The sequence below is a fragment of the Gamsiella multidivaricata genome (assembly GCF_025024155.1).
Source record: "Gamsiella multidivaricata strain RSA 2152 chromosome Unknown BC939scaffold_28, whole genome shotgun sequence".
Taxonomy (NCBI): Eukaryota; Fungi; Mortierellomycota; class Mortierellomycetes; order Mortierellales; family Mortierellaceae; genus Gamsiella; species Gamsiella multidivaricata.
The window spans coordinates 377,766-398,832 of record NW_026251736.1 but is presented as its reverse complement, the minus strand read 5'-3'; the positions used below and the strand labels follow the sequence as shown (position 1 = coordinate 398,832).

General features: G+C 49.7%; 7 protein-coding genes across 7 annotated transcripts; 3 read left to right on the top strand and 4 right to left on the bottom strand.

The window, feature by feature from the left end:
* Positions 1–288: 288 nt before the first annotated feature.
* BC939DRAFT_449936 (tRNA synthetases class II (A)-domain-containing protein) lies at positions 289–4,085 on the bottom strand. Its single transcript, XM_051555447.1, has 10 exons — positions 3,739–4,085; positions 3,557–3,646; positions 3,293–3,461; positions 2,799–3,192; positions 2,630–2,724; positions 2,469–2,545; positions 1,412–2,367; positions 1,232–1,315; positions 1,021–1,120; positions 289–927 (listed from the first exon to the last, which is right to left on the bottom strand). The coding sequence occupies exons 1-10, from the start codon at positions 4,046–4,048 to the stop codon at positions 329–331; spliced, it is 2,874 nt and encodes a 957-aa protein (XP_051412878.1). The 5' UTR covers positions 4,049–4,085; the 3' UTR covers positions 289–328.
* Positions 4,086–4,185: 100 nt separating this feature from the next.
* BC939DRAFT_449934 (major facilitator superfamily domain-containing protein) lies at positions 4,186–5,729 on the bottom strand. The gene has a single exon (XM_051555446.1). The coding sequence runs from the start codon at positions 5,635–5,637 to the stop codon at positions 4,279–4,281; it is 1,359 nt and encodes a 452-aa protein (XP_051412877.1). The 5' UTR covers positions 5,638–5,729; the 3' UTR covers positions 4,186–4,278.
* A 1,964-nt stretch (positions 5,730–7,693) lies between these two features.
* On the top strand, positions 7,694–8,196 carry BC939DRAFT_141040 (uncharacterized protein). The gene has a single exon (XM_051550150.1). It carries the CDS (start codon positions 7,859–7,861, stop codon positions 8,120–8,122), a length of 264 nt encoding a protein of 87 aa, XP_051412876.1. The 5' UTR covers positions 7,694–7,858; the 3' UTR covers positions 8,123–8,196.
* A 2,738-nt stretch (positions 8,197–10,934) lies between these two features.
* BC939DRAFT_449930 (uncharacterized protein) lies at positions 10,935–11,212 on the bottom strand. Its single transcript, XM_051555445.1, has one exon. It carries the CDS (start codon positions 11,191–11,193, stop codon positions 10,942–10,944), a length of 252 nt encoding a protein of 83 aa, XP_051412875.1. The 5' UTR covers positions 11,194–11,212; the 3' UTR covers positions 10,935–10,941.
* A 2,510-nt stretch (positions 11,213–13,722) lies between these two features.
* Positions 13,723–14,635, top strand: BC939DRAFT_449929 (PRELI-like family-domain-containing protein). The gene is made up of 2 exons (XM_051555444.1): positions 13,723–14,139; positions 14,246–14,635. The coding sequence occupies exons 1-2, from the start codon at positions 13,936–13,938 to the stop codon at positions 14,612–14,614; spliced, it is 573 nt and encodes a 190-aa protein (XP_051412874.1). The 5' UTR covers positions 13,723–13,935; the 3' UTR covers positions 14,615–14,635.
* Positions 14,636–15,322: 687 nt separating this feature from the next.
* On the bottom strand, positions 15,323–18,225 carry BC939DRAFT_449918 (CTLH/CRA C-terminal to lish motif domain-containing protein). The gene is made up of 6 exons (XM_051555443.1): positions 17,851–18,225; positions 16,645–16,754; positions 16,330–16,525; positions 16,048–16,179; positions 15,800–15,964; positions 15,323–15,639 (listed from the first exon to the last, which is right to left on the bottom strand). Exons 1-6 carry the CDS (start codon positions 17,851–17,853, stop codon positions 15,475–15,477), a joined length of 771 nt encoding a protein of 256 aa, XP_051412873.1. The 5' UTR covers positions 17,854–18,225; the 3' UTR covers positions 15,323–15,474.
* Positions 18,226–18,349: 124 nt separating this feature from the next.
* Positions 18,350–21,051, top strand: BC939DRAFT_449916 (uncharacterized protein). Its single transcript, XM_051555442.1, has 4 exons — positions 18,350–18,523; positions 18,645–18,756; positions 18,872–19,733; positions 19,832–21,051. The coding sequence occupies exons 1-4, from the start codon at positions 18,436–18,438 to the stop codon at positions 20,804–20,806; spliced, it is 2,037 nt and encodes a 678-aa protein (XP_051412872.1). The 5' UTR covers positions 18,350–18,435; the 3' UTR covers positions 20,807–21,051.
* The last annotated feature ends 16 nt before the right edge of the window (positions 21,052–21,067 follow it).

The window sequence follows — 21,067 nt, the reverse complement described above, 5'->3', positions numbered from 1 at the left end:
TTGTAGTAGCGATGCCGCGGATGCAGCATCCTCCCAAGTGACGCAAACAAAGTGTCCTTAATGGGTGCCCAGCTGAATACGTCGAAGAGACCTACGAGCAGCATTTTATAGAGTGCCACAGGCGAAGTTCCCGAGGAACAACTCGCTGCTATCAAACTTCTCGCAACTGATAGGGCGCCTGAACGTGCTGCCAAAGACAAAGCCATGGACTACCTGTAGTTGGAAGTGGTGGCAATCTACACTGATCCGGCCACATGCGCCTAGGTTTTCTCGTTCGCAACTGTGATTCAGTCTCTATAGTCGATTTTTATTAGGAGGACTCTGTCTGCTACGAAATCGTAATGCCTTGTGCAAGTTGAACCAATCTCTCAAAGGCGCCATCGCCTGTCATCTTTCCGCGAGCCAGCTGGGGCTGACCCCCGCCTTTGCCCCCTCCAATTTGATCCAGCACGCTCTTAAGAACCTTGCCTGCATGCAGCTTTGGAAACTGTTTCTGATCCAATGCCACAACCACGTTCTCTTTCCATACAAGGACATGCACCGCTCCTGGTTCCTGGTCCCTTACAAGGTTTGCCCTTTTAGAATAATAGTCCTGATCCGAGATATCGGCGTCCAGTTCATGAATAAATAATGGCGCTGTAGTGCCATCATCGCCTGTTGCACTGCTTGAATTTGACAAAAAACCGAGTGTTCCTTTTTTTGTTGGGACAGAGGTTGGTGCTTTGGCGAGCTTCTCAAGCAGACGGTTATATTGACGGGAGAGATCTGCAACTTGGTCCTTCATCCGATTAACCTTGAGATCAAGCCCATTACCTGCGCTGGTCGCATACACCTTCAGGTCCTGGTTCAGCCCTGTGACCATGCGATCCTGTTCAATGAAATGCTGGATCGCTGCCTTTCCGACCGCAGCCTCGATTCTTCTCGTGCCTAGATAGTTCAGCAGACAAAGACAATGGATATATGAGTCCATTAGGCCCAAAAATATCCCATGCGTGAAACGAATAATCATCGCTCTACTACCTGCAGCGACAGATCCCTCGGACAAAATTTTGAAAGGATAGATCCTTGAGAGGTCCTCAACATGTGTACCGCCACACAACTCCATCGACACCTTGGGGAACTAAACACAGTAAGTGAAAATACAGGTCAGAAACGGTCAGAGAAAGAATCCTACCGCGCTTCAGAAGGAAACAGATCGAGAAAACTCGATCAGCGACAAAAATCCACTTACATCTACAACGCGGACGACCTCGCCATATTTTTCCGAAAACACAGCTATTGAGCCCATATCGATCGCTTGTTGGAGTGGGTATTCCTGTTATGAAGAGCGGCATGAGCACTGTTAGCATCGTACACCCGCGAATTGGGCATAGTAATAAAAAACGAATCCCACCGAATCCTATGCCCTTACTTTGATAACAGGTCGTACGCTTTGAAGCGCAGTTGTGTTAATCCAGTCCTCAATTTCTCGGATCTGGTTCTGATCGACAGGTTTGCCATGTGTAAAATCGAAGCGGAGTCGTCCAGGCTCGACCAAAGAACCAGCTTGCATGATGGGCTTCCCAAGCGACTTTCTTAGCGCAGCGTTCAGCAGATGTGTTGCACTATGGTGGGCTGCGACCCCCTCCCTCCGCTCTGTATCGACAAATGCTGTTACCTGGAACCCTTTGTGCATACACAGCATATCTTCCTCCGTGAGCGACTCCTCTGACATGGGCTGGACACGGATAGCCAGGCCTCGTTCATATGGCGAAAAAACATCGACAACACGCCACTCGCTTCCGTTAGCTAACTTGATAGATCCAGCGTCGGGGCTTTGTCCACCACCTAATCCATAAAACGGACAGGGCTCGATCGCCAGAATCATATCGCCCGTACCATCCCCAGTGCTCTGAGCCGCCAAAACTGTCGATGGCTGACCCGTCAACACATCGCGCTGGTAACCTGAAAATGTCGGGAAGATGCCCAGCTCCTTCCACTCGAGCGCCTTGGAGTGCATCAGACTTGAACCCGCCTTCCATGATGCTCGCCCCTGCTCCTGCTGTCTCTGTCTCAGCTTTTCAACCGCAGCAAGGTCGACAGACCAGCCTCGTTCCTCAGCTATCAGGACTGTGAGATCCAAGGGAAACCCAAAAGTGTCGTACAGTTTAAAGGCAATTTCGGCTGGCACCTGTTTTGAGCTGGTAAGATCTTTTTGCTTGAAAACTGGCTCCAAAAGAGCCAAGCCCTTGGAAAGTGTGCCCATGAAGATCTCTTCCTCCTGGTGAATGATGCCTTTAATAGAGTCCTGCCTTGATACCATTTCAGAATAGACGCCATCGCTGAATGATTTCAAAAGATAAGGATACAAGTCGGTCATAAATGGCTCTATAGTACATAGTACAGTGTATCAATAGCTGTTCGTCAGTCCCTGGAATAGCTTGTTCTCTTTAAATACAAACAGACTGTGTAAAAATGGTAATGCTTACTTGTGAACCCCAGTTGGTTGCCAGAACGAAGGGCACGTCGAATGATTCTCCTGAGAACATAACCACGCCCAACGTTGCTGTCGAGAGAGAACAAACAAACACAGTTAGACCGTGCAATGAGTGAAAATACATAGTTCTAGCTCCAAGGCCAAAGATGCTACCTGGGGATCACTCCGTCAGCGATCAAAAAACTCATAGCCCGCATATGATCCACAATGATTTTCTTGTGGGGTGAGGAATTGATGTCGCGAGATGACTAGGAACAGACGAAAACCGTTAGCTCTGCTGGTTCTGATATGGTCAGCACCGTGTGCCTAGAACCAACCATACCTCGATTCCAGCGTCTCCCATGATCTTGTGCAGGCCCTCAAAGAGCGGACCAAATACATCAGTCTCAAAGTTGTTCTCCTTGCTCTGGACAACAGCCGCCAGTCGCTCCAGGCCCATGCCAGTATCCACACAGATAATTGGAAGATTCTCGAGCTGTCCTTGATCGTTTCTATAATGCTGCATGAAGACCAGGTTCCAGATCTCAAGCCATCGGTCATCTCCTAGGTCGTCGTTCTGAGTGTCCCAAAAGATCTCTGTACAAGGCCCACAGGGTCCAGCTCCTTCGCCCATCGTCCAAAAGTTGTCCTTGGCGTCGCAGCGGATAATCTTTTCCTCCGGAATACCTTCTTGGTTCCTCCAGATGTCGAACGACTCTTGATCTGATGCTAGAACACTGGAGACATAGTGCGTACAAGAAATTTGGAAGACCTTAAAATCAGCCAGGAATTTCCAAGAGGTATTTGAAAATTGTCTGTGTGCGCCGTCAGGCTTACGTGACGCGAAGACGATCCTTGGGTAGCTTCACGACTTCTGTCAGGAAACGCCATGCCATTTGAATGGCTCTGCTCTTTGAATACTCCCCGAATGAAAAGTTGCCGAGCATCTCAAAGAACGTGTGGTGGCGGGGCGTGTAGCCGACATTGTCCAGGTCATTGTGCTTTCCTAACGTATCCAAACATGCAGGGATTAACCTTGGTGACACTTCACATCCAAACACAATTGATAGGCGACTCATCGATAAACTTTGGTGCACTCACCTCCAGCTCTCATGCACTTTTGAATGCTTGTTGCCTGCTTGAATGGTGCTGTCGCGGGGTTCCTGAAGTAGTCTTTGAACTGAACCATCCCTATAGACATCCGATGTCTTCAGTAAACCAGCGCCACATAGAACTACACTCCATCGCCTGGTGCCGCCAAAATGATATCGCGAGGCGCGTACCTGCGTTCGTGAACATCAAGGATTTGTCGTTATGTGGGATCAAACTGGAGCTCTTGACAGGCACATGACTATACTCATTGACAAAAAAATCCGTAAACTCCTTCCGCAGCTCCGGTGTCGACATTTGTCGGAGGTACCTGAGCTGAGCAAAGGCATAGCTATGGGCTGAAGGCTGTCTTTGTGCCTGATGCTGTCCGTATGAAAATAGCGTCGAGCTCCTGAGTAGCCTGCCAGCCGATGTGCTCCTGGGATTAATAGCAGTGTTCCTCGCTACTCGGAAGTATTTCTCCATGTTGCGGCGACCGAGCATTGCGAATGAAGGAGGGTCCTGATCCGAAGAAGTGGAGGTGATCTCTTTCTTTTAGAATGCAGGCCTGTTCCCGTCTGCTTCCCTGCATGCATATCACGTGAACATATTAACATATTTTTGGATAAGGAAACTATTAACTGAGGTATCGTTTATTTCTTTCTTTACAAAGTATAATTACAATAGATAGGGGTGTAGAATGAGACTGAAACTACTAAACAGATGGAGTTGGTTTAGACAGGATACTCGCTCTTCTGGTCGGCCTTCTCCATGATTTCGTGCTTGTGGCCGACGTTGTCCACGCCGCTAACATCGTCAGAGTGGTCCTTGATCCGCAGAGACAGGAAGAGGGCACCGGGGATCGAGGCAGCCAAGAGGGCAAAGCAGATGATCAATTCGGTCATGAAGGGAGCCTTCACGGCGTTGATCCTCCAAGCAATTGCACCACCAGAGGACTGGATGCACTTGTAGAAGCCGGCGTAACGCGAAAGGACCGCGACATCGTTGGAGAGGGCACCCATCAACCAGTAGCAGTAAGTTTGCCAGGCAGCATCGTTCAAGCCGTAGAACATGTAGAGGAAGAGGGGCCCGATATACGAGGCACCCTCCTTGAAGTCGTGGTTGCCCATAGAGTCGTGAATATTATAGGTCCTCTGGAAGAAGACGCCTCCGATCCAGGTACACACAAAGCAGACCGTGACGACTGCGAGACCCCAAAGAGCGCGAGTCCTGCGATTGACGCCTTGGTAGTCGAGGACGCGGGCAAAGGTCCAGGAGCCTCCAATCTGAGAGAACCAGTAGAAGATGTTGTTCAAGGACTGGGTGCGGGTGGAGAAGTAGAAACCGTTGACGGTCGAGAACTGGTAGGAGTAGAACCAGTTGGAGGACAAGAACATTGGGATCAAGACAATCATGCGCCAGTCAAGGAAGAGCTTCATGACAGCAACGATCTCCCCGGTCCAGGTAGGGAACTCTTGGATCTGGATTCTATCGCCGTTCGAGTGGGTGACGGCCGAGGGAGGGACGAGGGAGAGGGCAATCAAGGTACCGATAGCCATGAGGACGATGAACACAATGTAGGTGGAGTCGCCCAGCGACTTGACCTCGGTAACGTGGAAATTGATGGCGAAGGCGATGACGGATCCGAGGACAGCACCGCAGTTGAAGATGGCCCAGAAGTATCCGATAAATTTGCCCTTGTCTTTTTCGCGGGGGTAGGCCATCATGATAGCGCCCTGGGCGGTCCAGAGCATACCGGCACCGACACCGAGGAGACCTCCAGCAGCAATGGTGAATGCGCCGGCCTGGGTGTGGTTATAGCAGAGAAGGGAGCCGGCGTAGAGGACGTAGGTGGAGCAGCCGATGAAGATGGTCCACTTGGGGCCCAACTTGTTATGGATCGCACCGGAGAGGAGGCCGAAGATGGCGAAGCAGGTATAGAGGGCGACGTTGGCGTTCTGTCCGACCTTGGAGTCGACCTGGCCACCGCCGCCGAGGGAGTTGAGGGCGTTGAACATTCCGGGGCAGCAGAAGCAGATGAAGCCGACGGCGATGACCTGGGCCAAAGGCGAGGTCCAGCGGAAGCGAGCCATGGTGCCTGAGAGCGAGTGGATGGGGGCAGAAAGAGGGAGGGAGGGAGGGAGGGAGGGCGAGCGCGGTGTGGTGTTGGGTGACGAAGAAGAAGAGGAGCTAAAAAAAAAAAAAAAAGGAGAGGTGTTTGATGGAGAGGGGCCTTTTATAGGGGGAGCCAGGCATCTCCGCCCCCAGCGGGTCTCGGTGCCGGGGGGGAGAGGAGGGGAGAGAGTGGGGGGCATCCGCGCAGTTGGCCCTAGTTGGGGTCATGCGACTGTGCGCTGAAGCGGCCCATTGGAGAGTCCAGAAGGCTCTCTTCCCCCCCCCCCTCTCGCTCTCCCTCTCGCTTTCCCTCGTATAGTTAAGGTTAAAGACCGCTTTGTTGACAGAGCAAAACAGCCGGTCCTTGTTTGTGGTCCACTCGATGCGCCTCGATGTGCCACAGATACGGCGAGATATCATATCTCGTTACACCAACACCGTTATCTGCCGCCGTACACACCGTCGTGCGCACCAGCCTGGTGGGACACAAACAGCCGTGGCCACGGACAGGGAACAAAAACACGGCCCTTACCTCCCTCCCATCCCATCCCATCCCGCTCCAGCCCCATCCGTCGCTCGCTGCTTCCAAACAGGAATCCCCTCTCGCGCTGACCTGTTCCAAGACTTCCTCAGACCCCGAGAGAAAGGGTACCCTCTACGAGGTACGGCATGACAGCCTCGCTCCTATTGGAAGAGCTAGAAGGAGATCAAGCGCGGTTCCTAGCTGTTGATTCAGAGATGAAATAGACAAACCATAACACGGTTTGTGGAGAATAAGTGCGTGTTCCAGACACCCAGCGAGGTCTTTGGTGATCCCCGTCGCTGTTTGGTCGAACCTTTTTTGTATTTTTGGCGCCTGTCCGCTGCCCGCTGGCTTGCTCGTGTGGGCTGTTTGCTCATCGGCCGTCTGCTTTAGACTATCTGCCTGCATTATTTGTTTAGTTGTTTGTTTGTTTGTTTGTTTGTTTGTTTGTTTGTTTGTTTGTCAACACCCCACCCTTCCCTTCGCTCGGCCTTTTTTTTTATCAGCGGCCCGAACGGCCAACGGCCTGATCTGTTACGAAAGAAATGCAAGATAAGATCTTGAAAAGGGGGAGAGGGGCAAATGGGGCAGACAAGGCAGCCTACCAGTCTGCATCGCTCACGTAAAGCCATGATGGACAACTTCGACTTTATCCTGTCTCACTGGCACTAAAAGTCCGCTCTGAACCTCTTCTGTATTAGCCTCGCCAGTTCATATGGCAAATGTTGAAGTACACGGATACCGTGTTCGTCCTTCCTGAGGCGCCGGTACTTGAAAATCCAGTTTCGCAAAGCCGACACCGTTTTGCAAGTTCATTTTCCTCAAGTTTTTCTCACGCTACCCTTTTTCATTGCATCTTTCGGACTTTGAGCCATAAAAAATGTAGCCCCGACGGCTCATTAGATCGGAATACAGAAGCATGCATGGCGGTCAAAATAATTACGCTGTATGAACAAATTGTACATGTCGACCCAGGCTTACTCACTCAACGCGCGTGGTTTATAAAGGGATGTAGATTGCGGCCCATCGTCGGGGCTGACACAATTCACATGTCATGATGCTAGTCAACATCGTAGCCAATTGTGCAATATAAAATCGCTTTTGTTTAAGTAAGGCTCCAGCCAAGGTTTTTTGACCTGACGCCATCCTCTTGGAATCATTCCTTCTGTTCTGTTCGTTCGTGAATCTGCCAATGACGATAGATCTAGAAAGCCATCGCAGATCAAAAGTTCTATATGTACATGTAGTCTAGTTGGAAGATTAAAAAAAGGTGGAGAGAGTTCTTGAGGCCCTTGACCATCATATCCAGTTCCTCCTCCGCTGACTGTGTATGCCGGGTCTTGACCTCTCGCACAAGTGTTTATGGTTTGGGAAGTCTTACTGTTCAAGCACCGCGGGCTTCCATAGGTATGGAATGCTGCTGCACACATCTCTAATAATAATAATGACAATAATAATATATGAAGGATGCCGTGGACAAAAAAAAAAAAAAAAAGCAAAATGAAAATAACCACTAACTAAATCCGTGTTAAATAACATGTTTTTGCACGCTGGAAATATTTTTCAAGTTGTTCTCCCATATTCCTGAGGAATTTATCAGCAGGTCTTCTGCGAGACTGTTTGGCGGAACATGAAACTGGAATTGGGGTGGATGAGTGAGCCTGGTGGGGACGTTGATGAACTCGAGGGAGCGTCTGTCGTGGGAGATGGTGATCTATTCTTACAGGCCTCAATATCGCTCCTTTCTCCTCCTCCTCTCTGTATATCGAGACTCGTCAATGAACAACTTGGTGTCGAATTTCCTTGGCCTCTGCTCAGCCTATTGGGCATGGCGTCTAATAAGAATGAAGTATAATGAGCAGAATGACTCTTTTTTGGTTAGCAATGGACACTATTATAAGGACACTGCAAACAAGGAAAAGGCAACGATATCTCTGTGAGGTATCGGATACCTGAACTGCTGCGGCCCTCGTAATATCCTTTTTCAAAGAAGCTGCACGCATTCATGGCGTTCGTGTGGACGGTGCCCAATGCCAATTGGTCCTTTCGTGTTCTCACCGGCGACTTGAATGTAGCGCTGATCATTGATCTAGAATGTGTGCAGCCGGCTGCGATAGGCACTTCTAGGCAATCCGTGGTAAAGTGTTGTATCCTGAAAAAGCGGCTCTTCGTGGTTCACTGCTCTAATAAGCGAAAGGACCCAGAATGTCGGCGCGCAGAATTCGAGTTTGAATTCTGCTACTTGCATGTTATAGCAAAAAAAACGCACAGCTTGCCGTTTCCGTAGCTGTAGCGCTCTGGTATTTTCCAAAGCTCCTCCGGGCCCTTCTCGCAGTTTGCTCAGCTGTAGAAAGATACAAAAGGGGCAAAAAAATAGAGGGTCTTTCGGTGGATGAATCGGCCGCGAGAGAAGCGCAAGTAGCGAGGAAGGGGCCAGAAAGTTGAGAGAGCTGAGGAGCTGTAGGACGGGAAAAACGAAGCGCATGGCGAGAGCAAGCGGCAAAGAGCATCTCTCTTTTGTCTATGAAGTGCTGTGCGTCCCAAGTTATCAACATTTTTTTTGTGCTACATCCCACGGTTGTTACTGCAGAAGGACCTAGTCCACATGTGCAGTGTTGTATGCTGCGCTCTGCAAACCCAAAAGGCATTTGTCCGTTGGTATGGCACACGAGGCCCGCATAATCGGGGCGATGAATAGAACATTAAATTCGTCAATGTGCCAGGAACTTTTGTGTTATCCAACCTTTGAAATGATGTTGCTAGTGATTACCTCTGCCTAGCTGACGTAAACTGTGGTTTCCTCTATGGTTGCCCTGGCATCGCTTATATCTCTCATCAGCGCCTTTGCTCCTGCGCATCACATTCATTGCCGCAACTTCACAGCATCTGACGGGGACTGCGAAGTCGCAGACATCCTGATGAACATAGCTGGTGTTGAGTCGACTCGAGGTGCTCGCCTAAGGTGTCCATGGCGCACGCCAAAAACACACGGTCGAGGGCATCAAAGACTTTCGGGGCGTGAACTGACTGTTCGAAAGGGACTCTGCGGTCGGGCCAGAATAAGGTCGCTCTATAATGGTATGAAAGTGTGTATTCTCACTCTCGATGATATTGAACAAGGCACGAAGAGACCCCTAAGCATCTTTCTTGGCTTTAGACACAGGTTCAAGAGCACTAAGGGCCTATAGAAAGCCGTGGCCAGAATGTTACCGCGACTCTCGGAGAGTATCCATGGACAAAAGGCGATATGCTCTGTGGCTCTGCAACTGTCAAAGAGTGCAAGTTGCTTTGACTTCTCTTCATCCTTTATGTGCATGTTCTGCTTACCATCATTTGTGTGCAGCACGCATCCTTCATTTCGAAAGAGAGCTACAAGAAAATGAATGGACACTACAGTGTTCTTCAGGTATATTTCATCGTGAATGGGATTACTCATCCTGCTCTTGTGAATTGTCTGTTGGGGTGCTTCGAACTCATAGTACTTGTTTTTAAGGTTTTAATTTGCTCGCCTGTTGCTTCGCCCAACAAAGCTCTATGTTACCCGCCTATCGCTATTCTAAGGCAGGGCTGACAATCGGAACCCCATGGACGATGTCGGCCGCAGCAAACGAATACTAGGAAGTACTGTAGGGGAGCTGGAGTAACTGCCAATGGAGTCTACAGCAGTGTGCTTTGATGCTTCAGTTTTTCACTCTTGACATCGTTAATGCGGCTCCATATCATTGCTACATCTTCCGCCTTAATTCTCGTCCTCCACAGTTTGCCTTGAAGGCTAGAGATAAAGAGCTTACTCGTTCCATTGAACTCATAAGCAATTCTTTAACGTGTAAAGGAAAAGTGCTGTTCAGTGTTTTGTAAGCTTTTATGAAGAGATACGTGTCAGGTATGAATACTCTCTAACACTCTGAACCCTCGCCGCGAAGGGACCCATGTCAATGATAGAGAGAGGCATATTAACGGTTTCTTTGGCGATGTAGGTTGCTTGCTATTTCTTTGCGAACAGGGCTGGCACTAAGATGGCTGTCCAAATCCACCATGGACCCAAGCATCCAAGCATATCTTGATTATTGCAATCATGGTTTTTTTAAAAGCTAAGGGGAGTTTTGACAAAGCATGTCATTGCCAATCCTGGACAACTGGAGCAAGAAATCTTGGCGAACATATAACATCTGGACTTGAGTACCATGTCTTGGAAGTGTAGATAGAGCAGACCGTGCGTTGTTGTGATGTTCCTCTTCTCTTGCAAAGCTCTGGATAGTGCTTGATTCTTTTGGATTTCGGATGACTTCTTCGGTCTGGACGACCCACCTTCTTGAACTCATATATAATTTCTCTTGTATATAGCCCTCTCCTTGAATACTACCGACTACCACCAATTTCTCACACCTTCTTTGAAATCCGAAATCCTAGAGACCAATACATACAGGTTTTGTCAACTTGAATAATAGCTGCTAACTTTATTTTGTAAGATAAAGAACCTCAGTTAACATTCAAGTGCTTTGCTAGAAGAGCGCCTGGAGAGATGACGCCATGGCAGTGCTGGGTCAAATTGTGTGTTTGGTGAGGAGAATGCATTCCGAGATACCAAAGCGTGAGCTCAGGCATAAGGGACAGAAGAGTGGTGGTCGCTCGCTCGAGTCTATGAGCAAGGTTCAGGGACACTTGCGAAGGCGTATCCTGTGGGGTCAATGTAGATTATTACACATGGCCTTGACTTCGTTGAAAACATTCGAAAGCTGGACCCTGCCTTCGAGAGCGCTCAAGTCGATGTCCCATTGCTCCATCGAGGCCCGCTCAGCACTAGCGCAGGAGTTGTGACACTGAGTTGGCGAGTAACACCACGGGTGTATCGGTACACACAACAACGTCTGTCAAATGCGCTAATCATAATGAAGACAGGGATATCGACCTCATTGTGCATGGTGTAAAAGCGGTCGCGCACCTGGCGATCAGCTTCAATGCGTTTGTGGGCATAGCCAAAATCCACCTCGCGATTAATCCTCATACCCATCACAGTGCGGTTGTTGGTCAGTACGATATATTCGATGAGATAGTTGATGGCTTCATTGCGCGAAGGGTGTGTCTATGCAGCGGAAATACTTGGGAAAGGATTGCGTTGAATGAGCCGTAATATGCTTGTTCAAGTGCGTTATCGTGATCGATGTTCAGGAGCAGGTTGGTTGCCTGGATGGCCCAGGGCTCATCGCCGGGATGTGCCATTTTACGGTGTGTTGTGGGAATAGAAACCTTTTGCAACCTCAAATACGGTCGAAAGTGGTGTTTTAGGCCGCATCCTCTTAGAAAACGCACATAGGGGAACTCAGCGCAACATGTGACTAAATATATGACTGTATTTTTCGTCTTTAGAATAGCACTTTCAGAGAGGTCAATTCAATTCCCAGTTCAAGTTTTATTGCAGGTTTGCGCGCGGAAAATGCGATAATAACCAGTTTCGGGCTGCGCGTAGTACCTTGAGTGTCTCCACTGCATTCTCCCGCTGAGGATCAGTCGCACAAAGCGAGGCTGTGATGATTTCACCAAGGGTCTACACCGATCACTACTACGTCTTAGTAATCCTCTCCCATGACTTCGACGATTGACGACTGCATGCCGAACCGTTTGTCGATGTCCGGTATCTTTGTTTTGAACTTGGTCGACTGCCACCGTCTCCTGATGTCAAACAGATACTATCAAGCTTGCATGTAGGCCATCGGTCGAGAGGTGATTTGAAAGGACGTGTCTTCCGTCCACCTTCGCGCTGGAGAACTTTAGCCGGTCTTGTAGCGCCCGTTCTGTTTCAATAGTTTTTTTTACTCTGCTGCGCATGGGCGAAGATCGCCTTCATGTAGCCTTGAAGAGCTTTCGTGTCATATGTTGTCTGTCCTTTTCCCTTGCTCTTCATGACCTCTCCCCTGTCTTCAAGAAAGAGGAGATGCGGCAGTTCTCTAAGGCGCCTTTCGCTAGTCCTTGGGCCCTTGCTCTGGAACAGGCCTTCTGCTCCATGATCGCCCTCGTGCTTCCGTTTTTGCTGGTCTTACTGCCTCCCTCCCAAAGCAGCGGCACAAGGGCGCTTCCTGAAAACAGCAAACGGACCCTTAAACCCGCAGAAGAACAGAAACACGGGCGGACCTCCTAGGGCACTGCAGCATAAAGATCTCACCACTTTTTTAATGAAGCCCGCTTCGAATCGAAACATTTCGTCCATGTCGTTTTCACGCTCTCCGTCTTCGGACTCGTCAATTTCGGGATCTTCGCCGTTGGGCTCGTCCTTGTCCGCCTCTTTTTCGACCTGGGGATCAGTGTCATAAAAAAAAACATTGGCAAATCTACAGAACGGAACAGAGATGACGATGCTCCAGGAAGGTTATTTGTTTCTCGATTAATTGTGTCCAGGAGCGTTCGAAATGCTAGCGGACCGCACTGTGGATGTTTGCGACGGCTGTTGCTGCTCGCGCATCTCGCGAAACCTGCTTTGACATACTATCAAAGCACCTGGCTCTGATCAAAAGTGAAGTATAGCGGTTTCACGTCGATATGAATCTCCTTCGTCTGCAATCCGGGCGCTTGAACTCTCTTGGTCTCCCTGATCAAATCCCACAAGCAACGGTACCGGTTCAATATCGCGCATCAAGTTTGGCGCATGCAGTTAACAGCAGGTGCAAACAATGCGTACAGCATAAAACACGAGCTAGGTCAGGTTGGTTCTGAGTTGAAGGGAGAGTGGATGAGTAAAGGAAAGAAGAGGAGGTCAAAGGATGTCAGTGAATGGAGGTGTTTTTTTTTTGGTCCCGTGAAATACACGTATGCCAAGGGCCCATTTGGACGTCAACACCCATGTACGGCAAAGACAGGCATAGACGCCAGCGAAATGTTTGTGCTACATGCACTTCTTGCAACTCCTCTGATAGCTGGTAGCTGAGGTTTGCTGCGTTCAGCACAAATTTCCGAGCACCGCACACAGAATCAATTTCGACATCTTGTAACGACCGAAAGGCTAGATGTTCGCTGTTTCATGAAATCAACTAGACTGAGGCGGCGAGAGACTACTACCGCGTTGCAACGCACCCATTTAACTCTGCATTCTTGAGTATTTTGAGCTAGTAGAAGATCGGCGAGAAATTGATGCTGTGCAGTTCATTGTGATGGCGACTCCTAGGCATAATGCGATGGACCGATGGCGTTACTATGCCTTCCTAGTGGCACCATGCTGTGGTATGCACTCATGTGGAATGGTGTGTAAACAAGGAAAGATACTTTCCAGCGTGGTTCTGGAATTGCTTACACCTTCACGGGTCTATTCTGCTTCTGCTTCTGCTGCAGCGTATTGGTGCTTGATTCGGTCGATATTGATACATGGGGCCTAGAGGACGGGGGCTATCCGATCGTTCTATCCGCAGCACGTGAACAGGCACAAAGCGCAGGCGGGGAACGAAAAAATCAAATGTTTTTTTTTCCTTTTCCCGCACGGGCGGATGGCGTCTGCTTCCAATTGGGCAGAAGATGGAAATGAAAAAATGGAGGATGAATAAAAGAGGTCGCACTTCTTTTTCAGATCTCACACTTCTCTTCCGGCCCCGCCTTCTTCAGCTCCTCCCCCCTCCCCCTCTCTCCTCCATCCCCATCGCAAGAAGGAATCAAACCACCTCACCCTCTACTCTTCATTATACCTCGGTGCTCGTCTTCCTCTCTCTCTCTCTCTCTCTCTTTCTGCCTCTCTGCCTCTTTCCATCAATACCCACACCACACACACATAATGAAGTTCTTCCAGGCATCGCACAAGTTCGACCACTCCTGGTCGCAGGTCACTGCTGCAAACTGGATGAAGTACCCGAACGAGCAATGTCCCCACGTCGTCGCCGTCGATGTCCTCAACCGCCACATCGACCCCGAGACCGGTGTCCTCCACACCGAGCGCCTCTTGACCTGCAACCAGAACGCACCCGCCCTCGTCCTGAAGGTACAACTCTCTTTCCTCCTCGTCCCCTCTCCGCTATTTTCTTCCTTCGATAAACTCGGACAATCGAACTAACGAACACATCTCTTCTCAACCTTCTCTATGTTAGTTCCTTGGTGGCTCAACAGTGTCGTACGTCCGCGAGACCAGCGAACTGGACCCACGCACCAAGAAGCTGACCATGAAGACCGAGAACCTCTCGATGTGCAACGTCCTCCGGATCAACGAGACCGTGACCTACACCGTTCATCCTCAGGATGCGAACTCAACGCTCTTTCATCAGGAGGCCCAGATCGTGGCCGGATCCGCTCTTTCGAGGTTCTCATCCTATGTCGAGGACTTTTGTCTGACGCGCTTCCGGGACAATGCTGCGGTCGGCAGGGCCGGGTTCGAGATGGTTCTGGATAGGTTCAAGGCTGCGAGGCTGGAGGCCGCACAGCAGTTGGAGAAGATTGAGAAGGCTACGGCTTCGCTTTAATGAGCTTTCCTTATCGCCCGCCCACCCACCCATCCATCGAGAATTCAACGACAACAAACAACGACAGCAACAGCAAAATAAGGAAAAAAAAAAAAGGTCATCGGAGATTCTTTTAGCCATGCCGCCAGTCGTCACTCGACCAACCACTTCCGCCCATCCCGAGCCACCCACAAAAATGCCTCTTATTCAGAAACAACATCTTCAGCCACGCGAGTGAAGAATGCAGTGCCTATATCGCTCGGTCTTGCTCAAGCGTTTCCTTCGCGCATCCATGGCTCGCTTGAGTTCAAGGACCAAGTAGACAAGATTTGGGAGGGTGTGAGCGTGGGCCAGGGTTGAGAGCAAGTACCCGAAATTGGCAATCGGATCTCTCGGAGCAACACGGACTTTTGCAGCGGACTTTTTTTTCTATTATTCCTTCCCCCTCTTTTTGTATGTTCTTATCACATCGCATATGTACGCCATTCGTCATATCCGTACAACTGCACAGCATCTCTCATTCTCTCATACCCCGTCCTCTCTCTTTTCACGTACACTTTCGCCACATTCCTTGTTGCATTCTGCTTGTTTCTTCTTCGTTTTCATTGCTGCCATTTGTCTTTCCTAGAGGGCGCCCTTAGAAGCTCCTATCTTTTTTCTTTCCCGCATCAATTGTACAATAAACATCCCGTATCATGTTCATTTCATTGCATCGTATCAATTGAAGGCATTACAGCGATTTATTTACAAGAACAGGAATGAACAAACACTGGGAACAGAAGGCAGTAGTAGTAGTAGTAGTAGTGGCAATAGCAATAGCAAAAGCAGGGCAGCGACAAGGAATACAGGTCTAAGGAGTGAGCTGATTGGAATTCCCACGATTATACACCAGCAACGGTGCCAGAGCCGCTTCCACCACCAATCGGACCACTGCCCATGGGTTCCATGACAAGCTCGGCCTTTGTAAAATCTTTGATCTTCGGGTACGTGCACCGCTCATCCAACTGCTGCTGCGCATACCAGCACATCTTGAGCAGCGCAGGCAGCTATTTGAGCAACACCACATGAAAAAAAACAGGGCGGGGTCAGAAATAAACGTCGAGTCCGATGTCTCACAATGTCCGAGAGCAGTCGTGTGCGTCTGCAGATGAAGATGGCCTCATGGCTCTCATTTGTGGCGGAGTGCGTGGGGACAATAAAAAGTACCTTTGGATCCTTCTCTTGCGACTGTGAGAGAAGCAAGGCCGAGTTGAGCTCCGAGGCCAGCTTTTGTCTCTGTGCCGGTGTAAGCAGATCACTCACGGGTGATGGTCCATTCAGCTCAAACGCCAACAACGACATGGTCCTCTCCAACTCAGCCAAAAACTCAGGCTATTGTTCAGCAAAATTCATAAAACATTAAGCGACCCGATACCGCGTGGACTGCTAGTTTTCTCATACCCAAGAAGACTCACATTTTCCTCTCCACGTGGCGCCAGCTCTTCTTGTGCAAATTCGAGGGCCTCCATGATTTGTCCCTCGCGGATGAATTCGATCAGACGTTGTTGTTGCAGATGGAAGAACAGCTTGGGGTTGGTGTCCAAAATCTAATGGGATGAGACACAAAACGTATGCACGGCAATGCACGGGAAAAAGCAGTAAGCATTGTGGCATGCTGTTAAAAGTTACACAGTCCATGGGGTAAGATTCAGTCAGTTCGCCACCAACACCCGTTTTTTCCAAAACGCATTGGTTACCTCTGGATTGAGATCATTCACTCGCTCGATGGCCTCCTCAATATTGCCACGTTGGATGGCCGTGCGGACGACCATACGATCTTGGATCGACTCGAGATTCACAGGTGGTTTCGCTCCGCTTTCCTGACTGAACTTTTCCGCTGCATCCTTGTAACCCTCAATGATTAGATAGTTCATGATCAACTTGTTCAAGTCCCTAATTGGGGAAAACCGTAGACAGGGCATGCGTAAGAAAACGTGCTCGTATGATGGACTCTACTTAACTAATATAAAGTCGTAGGTACGCTTCGAACAATAGTAATAGCTGTCACTTACTCACGGTCGACGTGGATCTCTGCCAGTTGGGCGCTCCATTCTTCTTTGGAGATGGTCTTCTTGGCCATGGCTGTAGCATTGGCGGCCTGACTCGATGCCTGTGAGCTTGACTGGAGTGTCCGTCGAAGGAGGGAAGAGCGAAAGGTGTTATTGTGAATGTTCTGGTCGTGGTGGGAAGAATAAGTTGTTGTTGAAGCGCGATTATTCAAAGAATTGGAGGAATTCTCTCCTTCACCCTGGTGCGTGCGACGACGCACAGCAGAGGAGGAAGGTGGAGATGTCGAGGAAGAAGAGGCGGTGGTGGAGGAAGACGAGGATGAAGATAGAGGACCGGTCAAGTGAGAGAAGCAATTGAGGACAATAAAGCCGATATGAGAGAGAAGGAAGAGGTGTGCAGCAGTGACGACGAGAGTGATCCACAGCAATCCTGCGACAACGAGCCGAGGGATGCCTCTGGAGAATATCGAGGTAGAGGCATTAGGCGCCCGTGTAGCAGCAGCCGTTGTAGTGGCTGTAGCAGTGCCAATGGGGGAGGAAGAGAAGGCTACGGAGGAAGAGGACTGGGAAGGCGAGGATGGCATGTTTGCTTTGTCCAATGCAGGATGGATGATGGGTGTGGGTATCGCACAAGGGCTCAAGGCAGGGTGTGACAGAGCTGAAGTGAAGGTGTGCAAGAGGGTTGGGGAAGATTGGGAGGAAGAGGAAGCAAGAAGAGAAGAGGTTCTTTTACTGACAAAATGATAAAGGGCGAGGGGGACGGAGGAAGGGATGGAAAGGGATTGTGAGTGGGTGGCATCCATTCTTTCCCGTCCCACTCTTTTTCATTCAACCCATTCATCACCAGTTTCCCTGTCACGTTCAGCCTTTTGGATTTTCGTGTGCATCCTACGCAATGAAGTGCAGGTACAACTTCTAATAGACTGACGGACTGCATGGAGGGAACCATACCCTTGCAGAGCACATAGTAATATGGATGGGTATAGGGAGATCACATGCGGAACATAGCACCACAACAAAAAAAAAAGAGGGGCAGAGAAGTCAAGGGTATACAGGTATTCAACGCAAGCATGCAACGTGTTGTATTAATAAGAAATAAAGTGAAGCAGGCACGACCCAGGCAAACGGGCCAAGAAAAAACATTGAAGCGGGCATCGGTGGTTGACGAGAAGAACAAGGGCAGCAGAGAGGAGATATGTGTCAAATTACCATGGCAAAGCCGTGTTTATGTTTGTGTTTGTGTTGGTGGTGGGATTTTGGTGGCGACGGCGTAGTTGCTGTCGGTGGGTGCTTTATAACAATGGCGAGAGAGAGAAAGAGAAAGAGAGAAAGAAGAGGAATGTGGCCAGCAGAAGGAGAAGGAGGCGGAGGAGGGAGGGATCAGACAGGGTCAGCAGTGCAGACAGCAGTGGCGGTGTTGGCGTGGAAGGGAGAGGGAGGATGCGAGGGGATGGAGAAAGCGGAGGGATGTGATCAGTTTATGGGAAGAAGAGGATGGAAAGAAGGAAGAGGGAGCTGTAAGGGTCAATAGGGGGGAGGGGACAGGGAAGCAGTGCACGTCAAAGGGTTCATATTGGAACTGGCTCGTCGTCGTCGTCTCTCTCTCTCACAGCACCCAAGAGCACGGCAGGGACAGGGCTTTGCATGCCCCGTAAGTGTCTTCCAATCCATTATTATTATTCATGATTTCATGAAGCGACCCCCTCCCACTCCTTCACTTCCACTCTCACACATTCAACATCCCCTCCCCGCCTTCTCTCTTCCTACTCCGACACACAATCACACGGCAGCGGGATGGCAACAGGAAACGACGTCCGAGAGATCTTCCAGCTCAAGCCAACAGAGCCCATCAGACGTGTCCACAAGACCGAGAAGAAGCCAGGCATGTTGTACTGCATCAACTCATGCTACCATGCATACTTGCATAAACGCATGATAACAATGTGGACATTAACACTTACTTGCATCACTTGTCTTTAATCATTTAATTCGAATCTTAACAGATGGCATCAGCCGCGAACTTTATGGCCTCATCGGAAACAATGTCTCGACCGTCGCCTTCAACAACCCCCTCTACAAACCCAAGCTCAACGTCAGCAAAAAGGCCGTCAACTGGTGCGCTCTCCTGCTTCTATTCTTCAATGTTTTTTTTTTTTACTTCTCGCGCATAGCCGACCACTGGATCTATACATTAACTTTGTTCTTCCTATTTTTTCGCGCGATTCGACAGGACATGGCGTCCGTTTGTGAACCCATCAAGAGACGACGACCTCGTCCTACACCATTGGGAAAAAACAAGGACCAATCCCAACGAAGAGTACCGCTTTTACAAATTTAACAAGGCCATCAACCTCAACGAATTCACCCCCGAGGAATACAACTCTCATCTGCAGGACCCGGACTGGACATTGGAGGAAACCAGCTATCTCTGGGATCTCTGCCGGAGGTTTGATTTGCGTTGGGTCGTGATCCAGGACCGGTATGAGTGGCCGCCACAGGAGCAGGATCGTTTGGCCTTGTCGTATTATAATGGAAACAATGTTGCATCCGTCCCGAGTGTCAAGATCGAGGATGCTGTGGAGGTGAAGTTAGAATCAACAGTACCAAAGGCAATCGAGGTGCCTTCCACAACCCCTGCGTCAGAGGCTATGGACATTACACCGACAACAACAGCAGAAACGATAGCGAGTACGGAATCTGAGACAGCAACCACAAACGATATCAAGGATGCATCGTTAACAATCCCATCTACAGTTCCAGCAGCACCGTCTGCAGATGAGACCACTCCTAGCAAGAAGGATACCGCCATATCCACATCTTCTACCTCTACAACGCCTGCAAGCATAGGTACGACTTCAACCATATCCAAGGAGATTATCAATTTCGCGCCACCAAAGACACGGTCCATGGAGGACTTGAAGAACCGGTACTACAGCATCAACCGGACCTTACTCAAGATCAGGATGAGCGATGCGTCCCAGGCAGTCGAGAAGGCCCAATTGTTGTCGTCGATGGCTTATGATAAGAACCGTGAAGTCGAGCGCAAGAAGAACCTCGAGGTCTTGAACACTCGTACACCCGAACAAATCGAGGTATGGTTTTCTCCTATCTATTCATTTTGCGCTTGATTTTCTTTTCAACACTCACCAACATTCTCTATCCTCTTATATTCATCACGTTGGTTTTACAGGAGGAGGAGGCGTTATATCTGGAAGCGAGAAGGATCGACCAGAACGAGAAAAAGATCTCGAGGGAACGCGAAAATTTACTCCGCCTGCTCAATACGAGAGACATGTACGGCCCTGGGGGTCCGGCCTCTGCAGGATTGGCAGGCACTGTCGTCGGACCCGGCAATGGAATTATTATCCCCAGCAACTCTATCACTATCCCGTCCTCAACCTCGTCCTCCAACAACAACACTGCCAACGGCAACAACGGACCACTCTCACCCTCCTCGGCTAAGAGCGCGAACGGTACTGCTGGCGGGCCTGGGGGAACTGCGGGATCACAGAATGCACCGGTCAAGAAGCGGAAGAAGGCACCCAAAGGATCAACACAGGCGGACGAACCAACCACTCCAGTTACTAGTGCTGCTGGTTCGAGTGGATCACAGACAAAGAACTCTTCGTCTAACAGACGGCCATCGAATGCTACTTCTGTCAGCGACCTTGGATCAACTTCAAGCTTGCCACATGGCGTGCAGGTCAAGAAGGAGAAGCTGACGCCAGGCGCCTATCTGAGATCCCAAAAGATGACCCCCGTGGTGTCAACGAAATTGCAGCGAGTGCAGAACACGCTCTTGCAGCTGCAGTTGCCCTCGAAGCCTGCGATGCCGACAGCGACGGTCATGGCCAAGTGGGATCAATTGACAAACAATATTGTCACGGTGCTGGACCTGAAGAAACAGGTCGATAAGCTGGAGGCGGATCTGAAGGTCGTCAAGATGAGACGGGGTAGCGCTTCTGGACCAGGATTGTTTCCGGGTGGTGGACCTGGATCAGCGGCGGGTGCGTCTGCAGGCGCGGCTGGATCGGGAGCGGTGGGAACCAGTGGCGGAATAGGAGCAGGTTCTGGAGCGGATGGGCATAGTGGTGTGAAGCGGGAAGGCACCGTCGATGAGGCTGGTACGCCGGGTCAGATCAAGAAGAAGAAGAGAAAGGAGTAGTCGTCCACGCAATTGCTGCCTCTTCTCATGACCAATGCTATGCCATCGGATTGACTTGTATTATATTATTTGTACCCTTGTATCCTGCACATGTTGCTGTCCACCTTTGCGCGCGTATGTATGCAAACCAACAAAACACACCCATTTGAAAAGCAGTGCTTTGGATGATTGATAATGCAAAATCAGTTTATTGCTCTAAATGCGAAGTTGTATTAGTTAAAAAAATGCAGATATGAAAAAAGTAGAAATTGAAAAGGTGCA

Bases quoted from the DNA above. Each gene is read 5' to 3' on its own strand.
- BC939DRAFT_449934 (XM_051555446.1), bottom strand. From the start codon at position 5,637: ATGGCTCGCTTCCGCTGGACCTCGCCTTTGGCCCAGGTCATCGCCGTC.
- BC939DRAFT_449936 (XM_051555447.1), bottom strand. From the start codon at position 4,048: ATGCTCGGTCGCCGCAACATGGAGAAATACTTCCGAGTAGCGAGGAAC. The intron at 2,725-2,798 runs GTATGGTTGGTT...GTCTGTTCCTAG, and splicing joins TGGGAGACGCTGGAATCGAG to TCATCTCGCGACATCAATTC. The intron at 1,121-1,231 runs GTAAGTGGATTT...TACTGTGTTTAG, and splicing joins AGGTCGTCCGCGTTGTAGAT to TTCCCCAAGGTGTCGATGGA.
- BC939DRAFT_141040 (XM_051550150.1), top strand. From the start codon at position 7,859: ATGAACTCGAGGGAGCGTCTGTCGTGGGAGATGGTGATCTATTCTTAC.
- BC939DRAFT_449916 (XM_051555442.1), top strand. From the start codon at position 18,436: ATGGCAACAGGAAACGACGTCCGAGAGATCTTCCAGCTCAAGCCAACA. The intron at 18,524-18,644 runs GCATGTTGTACT...GAATCTTAACAG, and splicing joins CAAGACCGAGAAGAAGCCAG to ATGGCATCAGCCGCGAACTT. The intron at 19,734-19,831 runs GTATGGTTTTCT...TTGGTTTTACAG, and splicing joins GTACACCCGAACAAATCGAG to GAGGAGGAGGCGTTATATCT.
- BC939DRAFT_449918 (XM_051555443.1), bottom strand. The intron at 15,965-16,047 runs GTGAGTCTTCTT...GCTGAACAATAG, and splicing joins CGCCACGTGGAGAGGAAAAT to CCTGAGTTTTTGGCTGAGTT. The intron at 15,640-15,799 runs GTACTTTTTATT...TTGCTCAAATAG, and splicing joins CGCAAGAGAAGGATCCAAAG to CTGCCTGCGCTGCTCAAGAT.
- BC939DRAFT_449929 (XM_051555444.1), top strand. From the start codon at position 13,936: ATGAAGTTCTTCCAGGCATCGCACAAGTTCGACCACTCCTGGTCGCAG. The intron at 14,140-14,245 runs GTACAACTCTCT...TCTCTATGTTAG, and splicing joins CACCCGCCCTCGTCCTGAAG to TTCCTTGGTGGCTCAACAGT.
- BC939DRAFT_449930 (XM_051555445.1), bottom strand. From the start codon at position 11,193: ATGGGTATGAGGATTAATCGCGAGGTGGATTTTGGCTATGCCCACAAA.